The 20,129-nt window shown below is 35.7% G+C and overlaps 2 protein-coding genes across 4 annotated transcripts in view; one reads left to right on the top strand and one right to left on the bottom strand.

Moving 5' to 3' along the window:
• The window catches only part of METTL25 (methyltransferase like 25), a 157,919-nt gene extending 157,401 nt beyond the window's left edge, over positions 1-518 (bottom strand). For both annotated transcript variants that reach the window (XR_472405.3, XM_001364103.4), the window contains exon 1: positions 254-518. Coding sequence is in view for 1 of the 2 variants with exons in the window: in XM_001364103.4 (XP_001364140.1) it covers positions 254-518 (265 nt within the window). In the remaining variant the exon portion in view is untranslated. The remainder of the gene's footprint in view (positions 1-253) is intronic.
• CCDC59 (coiled-coil domain containing 59) lies at positions 272-10,307 on the top strand. 2 transcript variants are annotated; one of them, XM_007503108.3, is made up of 4 exons: positions 272-879; positions 3,762-3,984; positions 7,343-7,442; positions 10,109-10,307. In XM_007503108.3, exons 1-4 carry the CDS (start codon positions 702-704, stop codon positions 10,268-10,270), a joined length of 663 nt encoding a protein of 220 aa, XP_007503170.1. In that variant the 5' UTR covers positions 272-701; the 3' UTR covers positions 10,271-10,307. The 2 variants fall into 2 exon arrangements, with proteins under 2 accessions (XP_007503170.1, XP_007503171.1); XM_007503109.2 differs by having other exon boundaries at positions 3,762-4,052.
• Positions 10,308-20,129: the final 9,822 nt, after the last annotated feature.

The following is a 20,129-nucleotide window of genomic DNA, read 5'->3' as shown; positions in this document are numbered from 1 at the left end:
AAACCTAGGTCATCTACTTCCAGAGCCAGTTCTTTTCACTGTTTCCAGTACTCTAAAACAGTGCCTGGATCTGAGAGACCATTAAATCGGTTGCTATTTGTTTAGTGTGTGTTTATTTTTAATTGAGTTGCCAGGTGGGAGATTAATTTACTAAAGTACTTGGGCATTTGGGATTCGAACCTCCAATCCAAGTAAAGTGGCGTGCTTTCTATTAAGTCATGCTACCTTTCCTCCAGCAGGCAGCGCTGCTCACCTGAGTTTCCCCCAGCTTCCTCCAGGGGGCGCTCTTCCCAGCGCGCAGGCGCGGCTTTTGCATGGAGTCCAAATGATCTCATCACTTCCATCACTTGGTCGGGGGACCCCTCCACAAAACGGTCCCACAGCATTCCCGTGTAAAACTCCACCGTATGGGCGTTGGCGATGGGCAGGGCTTGGCGAAGAAACCGCATCAGCTCTCGCAGTTTGCCGCGAAGTACGTCCAGATCCCCGGACGCCGGGAGCAGACCGGCGGCAGCCATGACACTCTCGGTCTCTGGCTGCAGGTGGCGCCCAGGCGGCCGCGGGGCTGGGTTCAACCAAGGGGGCGGAGCACAGGCCTAACGAGTGGCGTGCCGAGCCTCCGACGCGTCACCCGATCTATTGCCTCTGCCTGCTGACGTCCTTGGCTTCGCGACTGCAGCTGGACCCAGAAGAGCAGGAACATGGCTCCGGCGAAGCGCTCCCGTGTGGTCCGGCCTCGAGGGGCCCGGATCGGAGGAGCTCAGCCCCAGGGTGGACCGGCAGGAAGCCCCGAATTCAAGAAGAAGAAGAAGAAGCTGCAAAAACAACGGATGTGGCGGGCGAACACGCAGAAGGCTTTTTCTGGCAGCGTTCGCGAGGGTGAGTACATACGCGGCCTTTAAGGCCTCGAAGAGCCCGAGTGTGGGCGGGAGAGGCCGATTCCTTGCTGGGAATCCGGGCAGCCATAATTAATGACTGTCGCCAACCTGTGGGAGATGGCACACGCGGCCCACCTTGGAGTCCGGGATGGACACCTGGAGTCAGGATCCGCCGCTGATTTGCGTGGGCTGTAGGACCCAGCGCTTGGTATAGGACCTGGTGCACAGTAGGCGGCGAATTAATGTTTGTTTGCTTACTTTTCCCTTCACTTATCTGTTCTCGCGCGCATTTCCTTAAGACTAGAAAATGCCGAACTACCATGGTGGAGGGAATTTTCTCTTTGGGGCGTTCCCTGTACTAGTGCAACTACTGGTACTAACCCTATGAGATGTTCGTAAAGGGCTTAGCACAGTGCGGGGCACCTGGAAGGTGTTTAATTAATGCTCAGTACTTCTTGTTAAAAAAAGATAATGCTTTCAAATCTGGCCTCAGACACTTCCCAGCTGTGTGACCCTGGGCAAGTCACTTGACCCCCATTCCCCCATTGCCTAGCCCTTACTATTCTTCTGCCTTGGAGCCAATACACAGTATTGACTCCATGATGGAATGTAAGGGTTTAAAAAAAAAGGTAATGCTTGTAAAGGGTTAAGCACCACGCCTTGCACACAATAGGCGTTAGATAAACATTTATTACTTTCTCCCATACTCAGGCCTCTTCTTACCTAACACCTTGAAGAGGCTCTGCTTACACAGTGGGAGAACGGAATCTGATTTGGAATCAGGAAGATCAGAGCTCGGTTTCAGCCTCCAACTCGTTATGATCTATGCGATCCTAGGCAGGTCACTTAATCTCTGTTTACCCCAGTTTCCTTATCTATAAAATGGGGATAATGATAGCACTTACCTGTCAGGATTGCTATGAAAATCAAATTGGGATAATAATTTTAAACCCATAATACAATGCCTGGCATATGATAGATGTTATGTAAATGTTAGTTGCTGTAATTACTCTTATGAAATATATAACATATATTATGCAGCATTATAAAATAATGTAAAATGAAACTGCTATGAAATAAAACGTAAAATATGTAATAAAAGTACTATTGCAAATATACAAGTAGCAATGTAAAATACTAATATGAAATATTTATAAAAACAAAATGATTAAAATACAGTTGAGCGTAAGAAATGTTAATATGTGGTATTCTAATGCAATATATGACCTTCAGGGATCCTTATGTATGATTTAGTGGCCCATTTCACTTGAGTTTGACAACACTGGTATTATGCATAAGATTTCTTTTTGCTAACTTTCCAAAGGCCTTAATATTATCTACAAGTACTATATACAGCATTCTCTATGCGGCTCCACTGCAGACAGTTGGCTGGGGAAAGCACATTACCTTAAGAGGAATCAAGCTGTGAAAGTAACCCTCTAGATTTTACAGGCACAGTTAGGTGCTGGAGAAGATAGAGCACTGGCCTGGATTCAAGAAGTCACGAGTTCAAGTTTGTCCTCAGACACTTAGGAACCCTGTGATCCAGGGCAAGTCACCTTTACCTACCTCAGTTTCCTCAGTTGTAAAATGTTGATAATAATAGCACCTACTTCACAATGATGTAATGGAACAATTACATTGATGGGAAGCCAGTTGAGGAAAGAGAGGGCAGGATCAGCATTTTTTAACATAAACCTGTATGTATCCTGGGGTCCTAAGTCCACTAAAATGAAATAATTTTCAATTGATATTTGCTTGATTAACTAGATTTTCACCAGGCACTGAGCCAGGCATTGCGGAGTTAAAAGGAGATGCTGACAAAGGAAAATGGCTTTGCCTTAGTAACTTAACTTGCATGTAGAGGTGGGAAACACCATGATAAAGGCTATCATTTTACACATATAATAAACATCTCTGAGGAAATTTAGATACAGGTTAAATATCTTGTACAGAGTCATATTGGGAATAGGAGTAGAGTTGGGATTCAAAGTCAGGTTCTCAGATTCCAACTCTAGTATTGTCATTCCTTCATGCTCCCTCTCTCTTCTGAAATGTACTGCCTGATCATGGACAAGCTGTATCACCTGGCTGCACTTCAACTGTAGAATGGGGAAAATACTATCTGTAGAACTTGCTTCCTAGAATTATTGGGAAGAAAGCACTTTATGAATTTTAAAGAGATGCACAAAAGAAGACTGTATCATACATGATTGTCTCTGGAAGCAAAATTAGGTCTTGGTAAGGTCATGCATCTTGGGGGGGGGGAGGGGGGAATTTGGAAGCCATTTTCAAATATTTGCTAAAACTTGAGAACCAGTGGGAAGAGTTTCCCTCCCTGATTGTAAACACTCATAATCAAGGCAATGTGGCTAATAGATAGAGCATTGAATTTGGTATCAACCACTAAATTCTGGTTCCCTGGTGAGGAAAGTCATTTAACCCCTTAGGACCTCAGTTTATTATTGGTCTAGATTATCTGAAGATTTTCTTAGCTCTAAATCATGTCATCCTAATATCTGAGGACTCAACAACTTTTGGTGCAAATAGGGCTTTATTCTGATTCTGTAATGTAGTAAAATAATGTAAAAACTAAACATTGTCTCATTTCCTTAAGTTCCTTTGATATGCACAGAGTATTGATAGCCTCATATCTCCTTTATATAACAAATTTAAAAAATAAGTGGCTAGCTGCTTAAAGAGCACGACATCCTTCTTGTTTCTTATCGTGCTTATGTAAAATTGAAACTATACAACTATACAAAAGTTATGTTTAATTGATAGTTTTTAATTTGATTGAAATATTAGATTTATAGACAACTTTAATGTTTATATTTATTTCCTTTATGTTAACTTGTTGCTCTCATTTTTTTTTCAATTTAGGACAAGGATTTGCATTTCAGAGAAAGCAAAAAATTCAGCAGGAGTACAAAAAATTATTAAGGAAAGAAAAAAAGGCACAAATTTCACAAGAGTCTCAGTTTACTGAAAAATATCCAGAGCATTTAAAACATCTATATTTAGCTGAAGAAGAAGAAATGCTCAGGAAACAAGATAAAAAAGAAAAACAACCTTTGCCAGAAGAAAAGTCTAGCGTGTCGATGAAGTATGTTTTCTCTCTCTTGTTTAAATCCTGGAAATTAAAACCAGGCTTTGTTGGCTATTTTGACGAAGGTATAGTGAAAATTTATCAAGGAATTACATTTTTCTAACTGATTTTTTTTAATTACCATAATCAAATGAAAATGTATTTTTAGAATATTTGATTGAATTAGGGAATAGAATTGCTTATAGGAAAGAGCATTGGACTATGAATAAGATTTTAACCACCAGTGATGCACTCTAATGACCTGGGAAAGTCAAGTCTGGATAAAATGCCAGGCCTAGAGACCTGGGTTAAAATGTGGTCTCAGATACTTCCTTACTATGGGACCCTGGGCAAGTCATTTAATGATAATAACCCTTGTCACTCTTCTATCTAAGAACTGATAACTTAAGGCAAAAGGTAAGGGTTTAAAAATGAAAAAATAAAGACCATATATAAAGTTCCTTACAGTTTAAAATTCCCTGAATCCAAATTATATGTCATAAGTGACTAGAATGGTAAAAGAACTGTACAGCCTCACTTTAAGATTTTTCTCATCCCTCCACAACTGTTTTTTTTTTGTTTGTTTTTTAATTGAAACAGATCAGTGATAGTTAGATGGTTCAGTGGATTGAGAGTCAGGCCTAGAGATAGAGGTGTTAGGTTCAAATCTGGTCTCAGACATTGACCCTGGGCAAGTAACTTTACCTCCATTGCCCAGCCCTTACCACTTTTCTGCCTTGGAACCAATACATGCCATTGATTCTAAGATGGAAGACAAGGGTTTAAAAAGTAAAATTGACACAAGTTATAGCCCTTCTTTGACTATAAAACTGCTATCTGGTGAGAAATGCTTAAGTATAGCAAAATGTGAAATGGGTGAGAAAAACATTCTTTGTAAAGTATCATAGAGGGAGTTGTGTAATTTAAAATATAAAACATAATGTGACAACTTTCCTAAAAGTAGTAAAAATTGTTTTTTGATTTTAGAAAAGGAAGTCATTTCTCACTAGCTAAATAAATAATAACACCATTGAGGTGGTAGCATTTGAATTGGACCTTGAAGGTTATTAAGATTTTCAGCAGGTTGGATAAATGGTAATGAGAAAGGAAAAGCATTTCCGATGAAAGGAATAGCCATGTGTTTGGCTAGAGTGTAGATCAAAGTGACTCACTGATAACCATGCAAGTTCAAAATGAGTCAGTTATGTGATATAGCCACCAGAGAAAACTGTGATTTAGAGCATCATTAAAATAGGGATGGCTTTCCAAAGTGAAGTTAGAGTCCCGCTGTTCTCTGCCTTGGTTATACTACATCTGTGTTCATTTCTGACCAACACATTAGGAAGGATACTCATGAGCTGTAGTGTAAAAGTGAGGGTAACCAGCATGATCAGGGGTGTTGGATTCATGCCAAAAAGCAGGGGAAGGAATTGTATTTAACTTAGAAAAGGAAGAGACTCAATGTAGAAATAATAGTTGCCTTTTAGTATTTGAAGGGCTGGGATGTGGAAAATGAATTAGACTTAATTCTGTTTAGTTCTAGAAGTTAGAAATAGGAACAATGGGACAAAGTTACTAAGAGAAAGATTTTGGCTTTTTTTTTTTTTTAAGAAAAAAAATTTCCTTGAGCTACTCAGAAATAGAATGAACTGCCCTAGAAAGTAGTGGTTTACCCTTCCTTGGATGCCTTTTAGCAAAGACTAAATCCCGTTGTTGGGAGTTTAAGGGAAATTCTTTTGGTTACTGGTTGGACTGGATGGGCCCCTAAGATAGAGGAGTGTTAGAACACATTACAGATAGTTTGGAATCAGATTCAGGAAGGCCTTGAAGATGTAGATTTGCTCTGCAATTAAAGTAGAACTGCATCAATTCAGAATTTAAAATCATTTGGGGAAAGACTTCTCTGAATTTTTTTCCTTGACTTAAGCAAACAAAGAATTAGAATGAGCTAGTTAATAGTAAAAAAAAATTATAAATTCTGTGGGGAATCTTTTTTTTCTTATTCCCAGTTCCTACCACAGTGTCTTGCACATAATGAATAAATAAATGGATTTATGGGTAGATTAGAGAAGATATGAATAAATAGTATAGTAACTTGAGAACAGTAAGATCAATTTAAGGATTTGTTTTTTCTGCCATAGAGAGTGACCTATAAACTAGATGATATAATGATTAAAACACTGAGCCTAGAGTCAGGAAGATCTGAGTTCAAATCCAATCTTAAACTATTAGCAATGTAACCTTGGGCAAGTCACTTCTTTCTGCCTCCGTTTCTTAATTTTAAAATAGGAATAATAATAATACCTCTGCCTCCTAAAGTTGTTAGGATCAATATTTGTAAAGCATAGCTTATTAGCACAGTGCCCTCATAGTAGGTACTTAATAAATATCTGTTCTCTTCCTCATTTCCTACACTCCATGTATATTTCTAGGTCAAGGTAAATGGGAATGTTAGAGAAGCTAAAAATTTGTTCTGAAGAAAGAAACAAAGTTCTGCAAAAAAGGATTGGTTGAGGGTTTAACTTTGGAGAGCAGAAATGTTTCTTCCCCTAAGCCTAAATAGAAAAAGAAAAGAGGAAGTTTTGATGTGGGCACATCAGTAAATTCAAGAATTCTAACTAGATTGTGTCTGCCTTTTTAGAGTAGTAGGAGTAAAGTCATTGACCCCAGGAGAGATTAGGAATTGAACTAGAGGAGAGGTATGGCATAGCTACCATGCAAAATATGCTAAAGATTCAGTGGAAAAAAATAATTGTCAAGCAGTGACAAAGGCCTTTTGAATAGACTGAATATTCTTATTTTATTCTATTGGATTTTGTTTCTTGTTCAGTAGACTGTTGGTATAACAGATTGCTTATGTTTCTATTTTGAGCAAGGCAGTGATTTGAGCAGGCTGAGGGATATACAAAGATGAGTGGAATGGTGCTCTGCTTGATGAAATTATGGACTTTGCAGGGCAATGAGACACAAAGAGAGCCTAAAAAGGGAACAAGTCAGCAGTAAGGATTGGTTTAGTGATAGAGCTAGAGCTTGGCATCATGGGTAAAAAGCCAGTCTATAAGCTAAGAAAGCCATAGTTCAAGTTCCACCTCTCATATACTGGCTTTATGACCTTGGGCAAAGAACTTCTCAGCTCTCTAGATCCCTACTTTTAATATACATTGGGAATCTGCCTAGTAGTTTGTTAATCTAGCCAGTTCTGATTTCTCTTTGTCCATGAAAGTAGTAAGATCTGTCTTGAATATTTTATAATCTTGACTTTTCATGAAATGAGACTCTTAAAATTTATTTGAGTTAGCAGCATTTGACCCATTGCTAGGTTTAATGAATATCTTTTTTTGGCCTTCATAACTTTTTTTATTTTTGTTTTTTATAGCCCTGTTGCCACTCCAAGAAGAAATAAGAAAAAAACATCAAATCAGAAAGCAAAAGAAGAATATGAAAAGGTACAAGCTAAGCGTGCAGCTAAGAAGCAGGTAAAACCTTTTTTTCTTACCTTTAAAATTATGTATCATAATATGTAGTTAAATGTTTTCACAGAGTTAATTTGCATTTTGGCCTTTCATTCACAATATTATTTTATCTATATGACTGTAATGACCTTCAGTTATTCGTATTTTAATAAATTAAAGAAATAAGATCTCATAATTTGTCAGTCTCTTTAACTTTAAAACTGATCCATTAATATAGAGAACTCTAAGACTAGCTCTTATGATAAACCATTTTGACCACTAAGAAAAACCATAGTCTTTGCTGTTGTCTTTTCTTGCTATACATTGAGACAAAGTTATGAAATGAGGGACATAAAAGTGTTTAATTGTTTATTCTTATAGCCTTTTCAGAAGAGTTTATTTTTAACTTAGCAACAGGGATCATAAACTAAAATAGTGTCAAACTATTAAAAATTAAGAGTACGAAAGTATGATTTTCTTAATGCCACAGATTGTCTTTGTTTTAAATACTTCAAAGTTGCTGCTATTATGCCACCTCCAAAAGTATTACAGCCTTCATCAAAGCAGTTCCAAATATGACAGTGAATAATGTTGCCAAAATTAATTTGCTCTGTCTTAACATCTCTTTATAGCATTCCATTATTTCACTTTATTTTTGTTTGTAACTGATAAATCTTTTAAACTTCATCATCATGCCAATGAAGAATAAGACATTTAAATTTTGTATTTGATAAAATGACTTATTTATAGTCCATAGATTTTTGACTGGGGTGAAATAGAAACAGTATTTTTCTATGGAGCTATTGAAACTTAGATAAATGGGTACATTGTGCTTTCTTCCACCCATCTGATATTAACCATATTCTGAAATATGATACCAGATGAAGTAAATGAATGTTCCACTATAAAAATTCTTACATTCCTTTTTCACTTCACTTATCTGGAGCTAGAAGCTTTCATGTGTATAAATGTTGACTTATTTGCTTGGAATTCAGTGTTTCAAAGTGGTAATGTGAAGGTTACTAGCATTACGAGTGATAAAAAGTAGAATGTTAAAAGAGTCTCAATGAAGGATCCAAATTGATTTTAAACATTATTGTTTCTTTTGATTTTGTGGACAGTTTACAAATATAAAAGGTTCTCCATGTCCCTACATTCATGATTTTATATACAAACTAGGACAAATTAAGTCTCATCCTCTGTGAAATTTCATTTTACATAATCCTGGAGCATTTGTCATAATGGCGAAAGTAGAACACATGATAAATTTTTTTTTTTAAATGGAGTTAAGGCTGCTGAAAAGAGTGTTACAAATCATTCTATTTTAAAATCTTAGTGTAATAGGATCTTTCATAACTCGTATACGATGATATTACATGTATACATGAGCTATATTTAAAGGTTTTATATCTTTATCTAACTGGAAGTTTTTAAGTATCCCTTTTAAATACGTTGGGTATTTATGAACTAAAGACATTTATTAAAACACTATGTGTGCTATGTGCTAAGTCTGGGGATACTAGTAGAGAAGGTGAGACAGTTGGTGCTGTCTAAGAGCTTATGAAGAAAGTATATTAGAGAAAGTTTATTTACAGGATGAAGGAAAAGGCCTCAAAGTCCTAAGGAGCTAGTTTGGGGAGAGCAGGACCCCTGGCTGATGATTGCAGCAGAGTCCAGCAGGTTGTAGAGGAAAGGCAGCTGGGAAGGGCTGATCATCTCACCTCCAGCTCCCTCAAAGGAATATAGAACTGATGAGCCACACCTCATCCAGATAGCTTGGCAGCCAGCAGCTGGCAGAAGAGAAAAGACCTTATCTTTAAAATTCATTATCTCAGGAAATAGAAATAAATGAAATTGTCATTAAAAGCTCATTTCAGAAGTCTTCAATAAAAGAACTCATTTCAGGGTTTCAGGGTTTCAGTGTGCGTAGAGCCCCTCTATTCACACAAGTTAAGATCTCTGCAACTTCATAAACAGTCTGAGAGTTGCTGTAACCAAAAACATTCATCACCCTTCAGTCAATTTAGTGTTAGATTAGATGGATTCTTAGACAACAGACAGAGTCTATCACTGAAAGCTTTCCCAGCTCACTATGATTGGTCACGGTTTGTGTTCTTTGGAGTAGCCGTCCAGAAGCCAGGGTGACTTCAGAGCCATTTAGAACAGTTCTGGGTAGGATGATTAAATAAATGAGCTCTTAGGTTTTTTGCAAAAATATCATCTTAGTTCTTTCTGGGTCATAATACAGAGTACATAATAAACAATGATAATAGCTCACAAGTCTATCTTATTTCACATACATTACCTCATGTGTTTTTTAACAACTTGGTGACATGCTGGGCAAGTATTATCCTCATTTTATACCTGCTAAAGCTAAGGCTCCAAGTGCAAGGTTACTCAGGGACCAAAGTGATGCCCAAGACTCGCCCAACAACACTGGCCTGTAAGAAATGAGACTCCCTGGAATTAAGATAAAGTATCTTATCTTCTAAAATACAGTACCTAAATTTATTCACAAATAAAGAAAACAATTATGTTTGGGAAATGTTTGCATGTGTACAATTTTATTACTCAGTACTTAAGATATAAAGCATATCAATGAAAAATGTTAAGGTTTTTTTAAGCAGCTCTTTAAAAAATTAACTATTCATATATATGCTACTAACAATTAAGATATTTCTTAATTTCAGGAGTTTGAAAAAAGAAAACAAGAGAGAGAAGAAGCACAGCAGCGCTATAAAAAAAAGAAAATGGAAGCATATAAAATATTGAGCAAAAAAACGAAAAAAGGACAACCAAATCTGAACTTACAAATGGAGTATCTTCTAAAGAAAATACAAGAGAGAACCTAAAACACATTTTGTCCTTTAATAAATATTAAACAATATATTTTATGTTGTCTATGGATTCTTTTGAATTAATATACTTTGCCACTAGCAGCTCTGTACTTATTGTATAACAACAGATCAAATCAAGCACATTGGAGGTATTTTTACTTTTGTAGAAAATATTTTTAATAGCCATCAGCAAAGAGTTACTTTTTTTTAACCCTCACTTTCTGACTTAGAAGAAACACTGGTTCTCAGGTAAGGGCTAGGCAATGGGGGTTAAGTGACTTTCCCAGGGTCACACAGCTGGGAAGTGTCTGAGGCCAGATTTGAACTACATTCCACATACATACTTGTCTTATATAGTAAAAGAACATTCAGACAATCTTAAATTTTATTTTCCTTTTTTCAATTATCAAATAGGCAGAAGTTGAGGGAAAATAAAAACTAACATAAATGATAGTTTCTTATAAATATTTAGGACATGGAATTTTATTAAGTGGTATAAGTGATCATTTAAGTTTTAAAAGAATGAATTTGTCACAACTAGAGGCTGTAATTGGCATCTTTTATTTTGTTATACATGATGGTTCTAGTGAAGAACTTAATCTGTGATCAGTCCTGCACATGAAAAAACTACACTTCACACCTACCATTATTTTATGGTCAAAAACACCCTCTTCCCTTCAAAATACTTTATATCCCCTTCTACAGGCCCCTGCAGCCTTCCCCCAGGTACTTTTGGATAGCTTGTTTTTTTAGGGGTTGCTAGGATACTGTTCACTGCCACAATACTCCAGGGTGTTTGATGCTCAATTTGCAAAGATTCTACATGATTATTCCTTAGAAAATGTTTTCATTTTTTAAAGATTTGTGATTAAATTTGAAATGATTTTAATCTTTTATATTTAATATTCTCCAAAATCTATTCCAAAGTAGCCAGCTATGTGTCCATAGAATTAATGAATTTTTGAGCTGTTAAAAGCTGCACAGAAGCTGCTACCTCAGTGTTTATTTTTATTCAGTTTATTTCTTATGTACATATATTTGTACATTTGATTAATCAGATTAATTTCTGATACTAAAGTGATTCCTCAAAACTTTACCAGAAATAGAAGAGAAAAAACACCAGTAAATTTTGAATGATTTTCATTCCAGTTATCAGAATTGTTACCAGAACCCTTATTCGCTAGCTGAAATAGTGTCATAAACTCAGATCTCTTAAATATTGGAAGCTATATCTGAAAAAAATCACCAACAAAGTATAAAAACACTTCTTGAAAACACTCATTTTAATACTTATAATCAAAGACATATAGGGACATGTTGACAAAAAATCAGCTAATCTACATGGAGAATTTACATGGAGAAGTTTAGCTTTAGGGCAAAACTTATTCGTGGACATTAAAAAAGGTGAATACTCTCTTGGCTGTCTGGATCATTTCTCATCTTTGGTCCAAGAATTTCCATTCTGAAGCTACTGCAATCTCCAAATAGGTCCCAGAAAAATATTTGTATGTCGTACTCTGGGACAGCTGAAAATGCCCAGACTGGGGGAGTACATCCTTATTCCCAGCCTATAAATCTAGCTCTGAAGGAATAAAACCCCACCTCTCTGACTCATACCTCCTACTCAAAGTCCAGAAAACTTAGGAACTGAGAGATCTCCTTTTGATTCACCAAAAAGTACTTTCCATCAGTTCTAATTTCAAAAAAAAAAAATTACAACTAACCCGGAGTTTGAAATCCTGCCACTTATTTGCCCCTTTGAGTTCACCAGAAGCCATAACCCCTCTCTTAACTAACATTAGCAACTACCACCACCAAAGGGGAGAAAGGAGAATTGAACAGTGTTGAAAATATCCTCATCCATTCTCATGTGTACATCTAATATAATTGCACAAACATAAGTAATTACTAAGTGCAAAAACTTCCAGAGAAGTGAAACAGGCAAGGTGGGGGAATATACCAGACCTAGATTTCTTTGGGAAAAAATTCCTCATCAAGAAATTCCTTCTAAAAAGAAGTCAGCACTTGGCTGCAATGTATAATCTCAGTGACCAGGGACGCACAGTGTGTGTCAGAAATTGGGTCACTTGGGCTCTAAGCCCAGTTCTCAGTGTTCTACACTATTCTTCCAGGCATTAGTGCTGGGGATACAAGGACAAATGAAATCATCCCTTCCCCCATGGATTTTTCATTCAGTGGGAGGATATACAGATGGATACAGAGAAGGAAATCAGCCTATTTCATGTTTCTCCTGTAGTCCATGCTTCAGGTAGCCAGGTCTAGGATGCAGGTTTGAAGAATTCTGTTGAGCATTTACTTATCATCTATTACACAGAGCATCACGCTAGGCACACGCAGATACAAAGATCATGTTAGACATTTCCCCTTACAATCTAATGGGGAAATAGGGTACATAACTATAATAGAGAATAATACACAGTACATGAATTTATTTTAAGAGTGCAGATAAAATGCTATGTAAGAGCTGAGGAAGGAAAGATTGTTTCTATTAGCAGGATCCAGGAAGACAATTTTACTAAGTAAGGATTTCAGAAATAGGTCAAGCATTTCAAAAATAAGCCACAAAAAGGAGTCAAAGAATGGGGGAGTCTGGGTTGCCTGGAAGCTAGGGTTTACTTGTTGCAAAGAGAAAAGCCTTGCATTAGTCATCAGAACCTAGGCTTGAATCCTTCGTCCTTCCACCAACTATCTGTTATCTTAAATAAATTGCTACACTTCTCTGGGCCTGACTTTATCTGTAAAATTAGGGAGTTGGACCAGAAAGTCTCCAGGGCCTTTTCCAGTCCTAATTCATAATCCTAGAGTCATTCCATGGGAATATATATTTTTTTCTGAAATGAAAGTATTTTTTTAAAAAGAAGAAAATGTCCTATGTTAAAAAATGTTTCACAATAACAAGGCATAATCTGAAATTAGAACTATTTCTCAAGTGACATTGTGATGAATATAATGATGTCAGTGTTGTTTTTTTTAATTTTGTGATATGTGAAATTAATCCTATTTGGGTTCTTCTTTATAATGGGACCTATTACAATATTATCTTATAAAGACATATTTGTAAATCTTTATAATATGTTATAAAGCTACTAAAAAAGAAAAAAAACAGGGTAGACAAGTCACTTGACCTCTAAGAGAATAAGTTGCAGAGAAGGTACTGACCTGTATTAGGAGAGAAAATCCCCTACTAGTAGATGGGGGAATCACAAAAATCTGATTTCAAATTCAACCTTAGTCACTTACTAGCTGTGTGACCCTGAGCAAGTCCTTTAACTTCATTTGCCTCCATTTCTTTATCTATAAAATGGAGAAAATAATAGCACCTTCCTCTAAGATTTCAGGTTCACATGAGATAATTGTAAAGCGCTTAACCCAATGCCTGGCACATAGTAAGAGCTGTTGTTGCTGTCACTACCTGCATAAAATCACATGTCCCATCCCAAAATGAAATTGAATGGCTCAAATAATAAAAGACTGAGCTAGTCAATGTTCAGCAACCGGCTCACTGGATATTACATAGTACTTGACATGCACTCTAATGCTTGAAATTTTAAAATCTCCATCATTAATTTTTTTCATTACTTTCTTAAGTCTTGATAACAAAATAAATGAAGTCCTATTTTGTAGTCTTTACTTATTTCCAAGATGTAAATGCTCACACTGAAAATTTAACAATCTGCTCCCAGAATTATCTCCTCTATACCCCCTGAGAGTTATATGTATTTAAAATGGGAAGGTGCCACTGGACACAGTACAGGCAATAGCTATTGAAAAGATAGGTGTGAAAGAGGGTAGTATCATAGCTTTGATTCTAGGAAATGGGATGAATGCCAAAAAAAGTCAGAAGAAGGAAGAGGGGTGAGGACAGGAGTTCAATCCCTTGCTGCATCCACAGACCTTGACTTTGGCTCATCCAATTCTTTTGGTGCCACCAAGCAACCCAAATTCAAATAATATTAGGCAGTCCATTCAATAACTCCATGAGTCACAAAATGAGCAGGTTGCCAACAAAGTCATCATAAGCTTTCTTGGACTCTTCTCATATTCCCAGAAGGGAGCAAGAAATAATGATAATGGCTCATAATCATATATTATTTCCCATATCCTCTTATCTCATGTCATTCTAATAGCACTTGGATATATGCTAGGCAGGTATTATCCAGATTTTGCATATGCTGAAATAGGCTCAAAGTACAAGGTCACCTAGGTATCAAAAGACACACAAGACCTTTCTCCTGGGTCTTCTGATATAAAGCCTAGAATTCTTTTTGCTCAATACCACTGGCCTAGAAGAAATGAGATACCCCAGAACTGAGATAAAGCATCTCATTTTCTAAAATACCCAAATTCAGTTGCAAATATAGAGACCAGTTTATTCTTTAATTTTTATTATATTTATTATTCTTATTATTTTAATTATTTAATTGATTAAAAGTATTATTTAATTAAATTATTATTTAAAACCCTTATCTTTTGTTTTAAAATCGATACTGAGTATTTTGGTTCCAAAAGGGTAGGCAACTGGGGTTAAGCAAGTTGCCCAGGGTCACACTGCTAGGAAGTTGTAAAAAGGAATTCTTTAATTTTTTTAATTTAACAGGGGACCTGAAGGTCCTCTTTCCATAGAGATATGTAGGAATTAAGTAGCCCACAGTTACAGGAAATAGGATCCCGGGAAGCCCCTGTTGAGCCAGCATCAATTACAGGCTGTCAGTTGCTGACAGTTGGGGAGTCAGTTGTGAATACTGAGGGCCAGCATTTGCTGGGAAGTTGACTGCTGGGCATGAGTTGGTAGTTGGGGGTTGGTTGCTGGTAGTGTGGGTTGGTGTTTAGTTGCTGGAATATAAAGGTGGGCCTGAGCTTACTGAGAGGACTTTTGGCTTTGGACTTTAAAGGGCTTTTTGCCTCTGGGATCTCTAGAGAGCAAGAGGTCTGTCTCACAGGAAGATCAAACTGTCAATTAGCTACTGACAGTTTGGGCTATAATAGAGAGTAGGAGTGAATGAGTGGTGGCTATCCATTATTTTAAGGAGTTAGGTAGTTAGTGAATAATTTATATAGTGTAGGTTAGATAGGCCTGGTATTTGCCAGGCAAGAAGAAGCTGTCCTCAGAAAACAGTTAGAGGTAGTTATTAGGAATTTTAGGTAGTATTAGGAATCTTACATATATTTATTGGGTATAAGATTAGTAATCTCCATTTCCTCTTTTCTATCTTTCCTTACTTTACAATATTATTTTACTATCTCTATTTTAATTAAACTAAATTATTAATTATTAAAAGCTGCTAGAAGTTTTCTTTTCTCTGGCTTAAAGGAATAATATTAATTTATAACTCTACTATATTCTCTTTAAAACTTAAATTATTAATTAAATTAATACAAATTAAATTAAATCTCTTATTTTGTCAAAACCCCCATTTTAACCCTTACAAAGTATTGGAAGCCAGATTTAGACCAACTCCCATCTACAGATCTGAGCCTCCTAGATGCTCCAATCAATTATTTTTTTAATCACATTTTAAAATGACATTTTACGCCAGTCATAAAATCTGATTTCTAAAAGACCAAAATATTAATCATGTCAGTGAGAAATGTTAACATTTTTTTTACAGTAGCTCTTAAAAAATTCCAAACTATTCATATATGTCCTTTTCATGATTAAGGCATTTGTTAATTTCAGGAGTTTGAAAAAAGAAAGCAAGAAAGAGAAAAACAACAATGCTACCAAAAAATGAAAAAAGAAAAAAAAGAAAATTGAAGCATATAAAATATTGAGCAAAAGGACTAAAAAAGGTCAACCAAAACTGAACTTACAAATATTCCACAAGCACAAAAAGTATGTCATCAGATTATACAAATATGCAATTATGAGGAGGAGAGAATCTGGGCAGAACAGCATGGAGTTTGTGAGGAATCCTGTCAAGAAGTTTTTGATAAATCTCTTGAATGGGAATAGGTATTCCATTGTTAGACTCAGCATAAACTTTTATTTTCAGGGTCCCTGCAAATTTGGCCAGACTGTGACCTCCATCACAAAACCAATTAAAAGAGAGTTAGTGGGAAATGATGTTAGGGAATTAAATACCAATCAATAAACTGCACTTTGTAATTGGCTATGAATTAAGAATCATTGAGAAAAAGTACAATTGAAGAAACAGAGCAAAATATTTTTTAAAAAAAAGAACTATAAATTAAGTATTGCTACAGAGGAAGAATGAATGCCTGGAGAGTCTTGGAGGAAAGGATGGTAAATCATGCTGAAATTTAACACAATAGCCCAAAAGGCCAACATTTGGCTCCACTGGTGAAGACAACACATAATGAAACGACTAAGATCTCTCACTGGATTGCTCTATAGAGATTACATCTGCAATACTGTGTAGTCTTAGACACTTCATTAGGCAAAGGGCCAAATATGATGAAGATGGAGGTAATGGGAATAGACAGGGATTCCTAAGTAAAACAAGTAAAAGCTTTTCAGTGTAGTCATGTTGATAAACTGGCCATTCATCATCCATCTCACCCTCTCCCTCTTGTCACCACCATTAAAATTTTGTTACTTTTTAAAAAAAATAAGATGGATTTGTAGAATTAAAACTCTCTATAAAAAAAAAAAATATATATATATATATATAGTGACAATCAAAAGAGCATAGACCTACAGCTGGAAGGGAACTTTCAGGCCATTTAGTCCAACTCCTCTATTTTATATTTGGGGAAACTGAGGCCCACAGTGGTTCATTGACTTACTCAATATCACATAGATGTTACATGTCAGAGATGGAATGTGAACTAGATGGTCTGCCAAGCTCCATGCATGACCATCCTTAAGTGTTCAGTGTGACATAATGGAAAGTATATTGGATTATAGTCAATGGATAAGAGTTTGAACCCTGCCTCATATACTTGACCAGCTGTGTGACCAAAACATTTAAATTGTCCAGATCTTCAATTTTCTCATAGAAGCTCATAGAATGTAGGAACAATTTTCATTTTTGTATTTCTATTTCTACTGCCTAATGCAATGCTGTGTATTATATATATATACATACATACAATATACTAATTTATCTATTGTATATTGTAGTTGCTTTAACAAGAACTTACTGCATTCAATGTCTTTCTCTCCAAGATGGACCTAATGCTTAAAACTCTCTACCTCATTGGGGAAAGCACTGTATAAATCTTTAAATATCATACACAATTTTTGACATTGTTACTGCAAATCTGATGGCTACATTTAAAAATTTTTTTTAATTAAATTTTAAAATTAAAAAATCATTGCATTTTTGAGTGATTCACTATTTTATATCAGCTTGTGTAGGACAGCAGGATTTTTACATTTTTTATATTTACATTTTACATTTTTTACATTTTAATTTGATATACTCCAGTATACCAGTGACATGCTTTCTTTCAGGTTCCTCAATGGAAGTGATAATAGCCCCTGTCTCCTGATGTGAAGATCAAATACAACAACATATGTAAAGTGATTTACAAATCTTAAAGTACTACAAACAACAACACCAAAAAAAAGAAAAAAAGAAAAAACCATCATGCTATTGATATTTTAATTTAAAATGTGGTCTAATTTTGGAAAATTGAATAAAATATTAAATGCACCATGAGAACTCACCATAAAAAAACAAGTTAATCTGAGTCTAAAATGAACTGGTTATCCATATGAATACCCACCAAATGTCTCTGCTCTATAATTAAGGATGATCAAAGATGGAACTTTTTCCAGGAATACACTCATACAATGAAGTCTCTAAGGGACAGTCCAAACTGCCTTGTTTTTCTGAGATGCCCACACATTGAGTATTTCTCCTAGATGTGGGCCACCATGTGGATCAGATATATCTAAACATGACGGGCAAATAGATTTGAATGAGATTTTCCTGTTGTAAGATTTAAATTTAATTAATTTAAACTTAATTTAAATTAATTAATTTAAATTAATTGTCCAATACTTAAAGTATTATTTTTATAAAGTTTATTATCTGACAAAATAGAACCATATGACTCTTTTTCTACCTGCTCAAAAATCCCTGCTCCACCAAAACCACAACAGGAAGGGAAGAGAGAAAGAGACGAACTCCACCCGATTTATATCCTGTCTATGTCAGCATGTAAGGACAGAAAGTGAGTAGGATGCTGGCAATCATAGTTTTGCTGGGGATCATAGCTTTTTGGATAACAGATTCAAAATACAGACTGTCCTACAAAAAGTTATACGAGAAAGTCAAAGGCATTGATTTAATGTAGGAGGCAAAACTGTTTCCTACTGCAATGTACTAGCCACTCGTAGTTGTTAGAATCCCTAGTTTCCACTAAAATTTCATTTTTTTTTTGGTCATCTTTACAAAGCAATTCCTCATCCTTCTAAGTGTTAGTGCCTTCCAGGAATTTATAATTAATTATGTATATTTTTATAATTTTGTATTTTAATTGACTTTTATTAATTGACTCTTAAAAAATGTACTGATTATAAACTTTTTAAAAAGCCTTTACTTTCTGTCTTAGTTACACCTTCAAGACAGAAGGGCATGGTCTAGGCAAACAAGGTTAAGTGACTTGCCCAGGGTCACACAGCTAGGAAATGCTTGAGTCTAGTTTGAACCCAAGACCTCCTGTCTCCAGACCTGGCATTCTATCCACTGTGCCGCCTACCTGTCCCCAGTAATACACTTTTAGTCTTAGTCTTCATTACTAACATTTTAAACATTTATCAATATTCTTAACATTTAACTCAAGACAATATTTTGTACAACTGCACACTGGCATAGCAATAAAAATCTATATCAGATCTATATCAATCTATATCAAATATCTATATCTATAATCTTTATCAAATTTCTTTCCTTCTCAATGAAGAGGTTGGGAGGTAGAGAATTTGGATCTCAAATTTTAAAAAATGTTAAAAGTTATTTTTACATATAATTGGGACAAAATGTAAATATAAGGGGTGGGGGAAGCACTTCTAAGTTTACAAAGCACTTTCTATTTCTCTTCTTTCATTTCATTCTTACAACAATCCTGCAAAAGAGGTATTGCTACTATTCTCAGATTTTAGCTGCAAAAACTCAGATTTAGGGAATTTCAGTGACTTTCTTGGGATCACTCAGATTATAACTAATAATAACAGGCTTCGTTCCCACATCTTTCTGCCTCTAAGTGAGGTGCTTTATTACTCTACCACACAGGTCCTCAATTATCTTTTTGTCCATTGTTGGTTAAGGTTATAAGAAATGTAGCAGATACAATTAAATAAGGGAAAATGTCATAAACAATTTCTCAAGTCTCTGAAATGGACAAATTTCCCCAAATTATATCTGAAACATTTAAAATTGTACTTTTTTTTTTTAACCCTTACCTTCCATCTTGGAATCAATACTGTGTATGGATTCCAAAGCAGAAGAGTGGTAAGGGCTAGGCAATGGGGGTTAAGTGACTTGCCTAGGGTCACACAGCTGGGAAGTGTCTGAGGCCACATTTGAATGAAATAGTACTTTTAAAAAGGTCTAAGGAGCAATAACGTGGAGGTGCATTGCCATAAATTACACTTATTTTTGTCATTTTTATTTTGCTGGGAAAACCCCTGAGAGCAAGCGTAAATGTTTTGCCCCAGACCGCACACCACAAGTAACAAAGCTAAGGAGAGAACTCCAATTTTTCCAACTTCCAGTCTTGGGAAACCATGCCCAATTGCCTCAGCATTAGTAAATTAGTAAACATTAATAAATTAGTAAAATGAAACAGTATCAATAATCCTTTTTTTTCTTTCTCTAAAAGATGCTATTAACCACAAAATTCTTTACTATCCTATCTCACAGCACCCATAAGAGAGAAATTC

This window comes from Monodelphis domestica, chromosome 5 (genome assembly GCF_027887165.1).
Source record: "Monodelphis domestica isolate mMonDom1 chromosome 5, mMonDom1.pri, whole genome shotgun sequence".
Lineage (NCBI taxonomy): Eukaryota > Metazoa > Chordata > Mammalia > Didelphimorphia > Didelphidae > Monodelphis > Monodelphis domestica.
This window is presented reverse-complemented; position numbering and strand designations above follow the sequence as displayed.

What these genes read in the sequence shown, in the direction of transcription:
- CCDC59 (XM_007503108.3), top strand. Translation starts at nt 702, where the DNA reads ATGGCTCCGGCGAAGCGCTCCCGTGTGGTCCGGCCTCGAGGGGCCCGG. An exon ending in AAGTCTAGCGTGTCGATGAA is followed by an intron (nt 3,985 to 7,342) that starts GTATGTTTTCTC and finishes TGTTTTTTATAG; the next exon opens with CCCTGTTGCCACTCCAAGAA. An exon ending in AGCGTGCAGCTAAGAAGCAG is followed by an intron (nt 7,443 to 10,108) that starts GTAAAACCTTTT and finishes TCTTAATTTCAG; the next exon opens with GAGTTTGAAAAAAGAAAACA.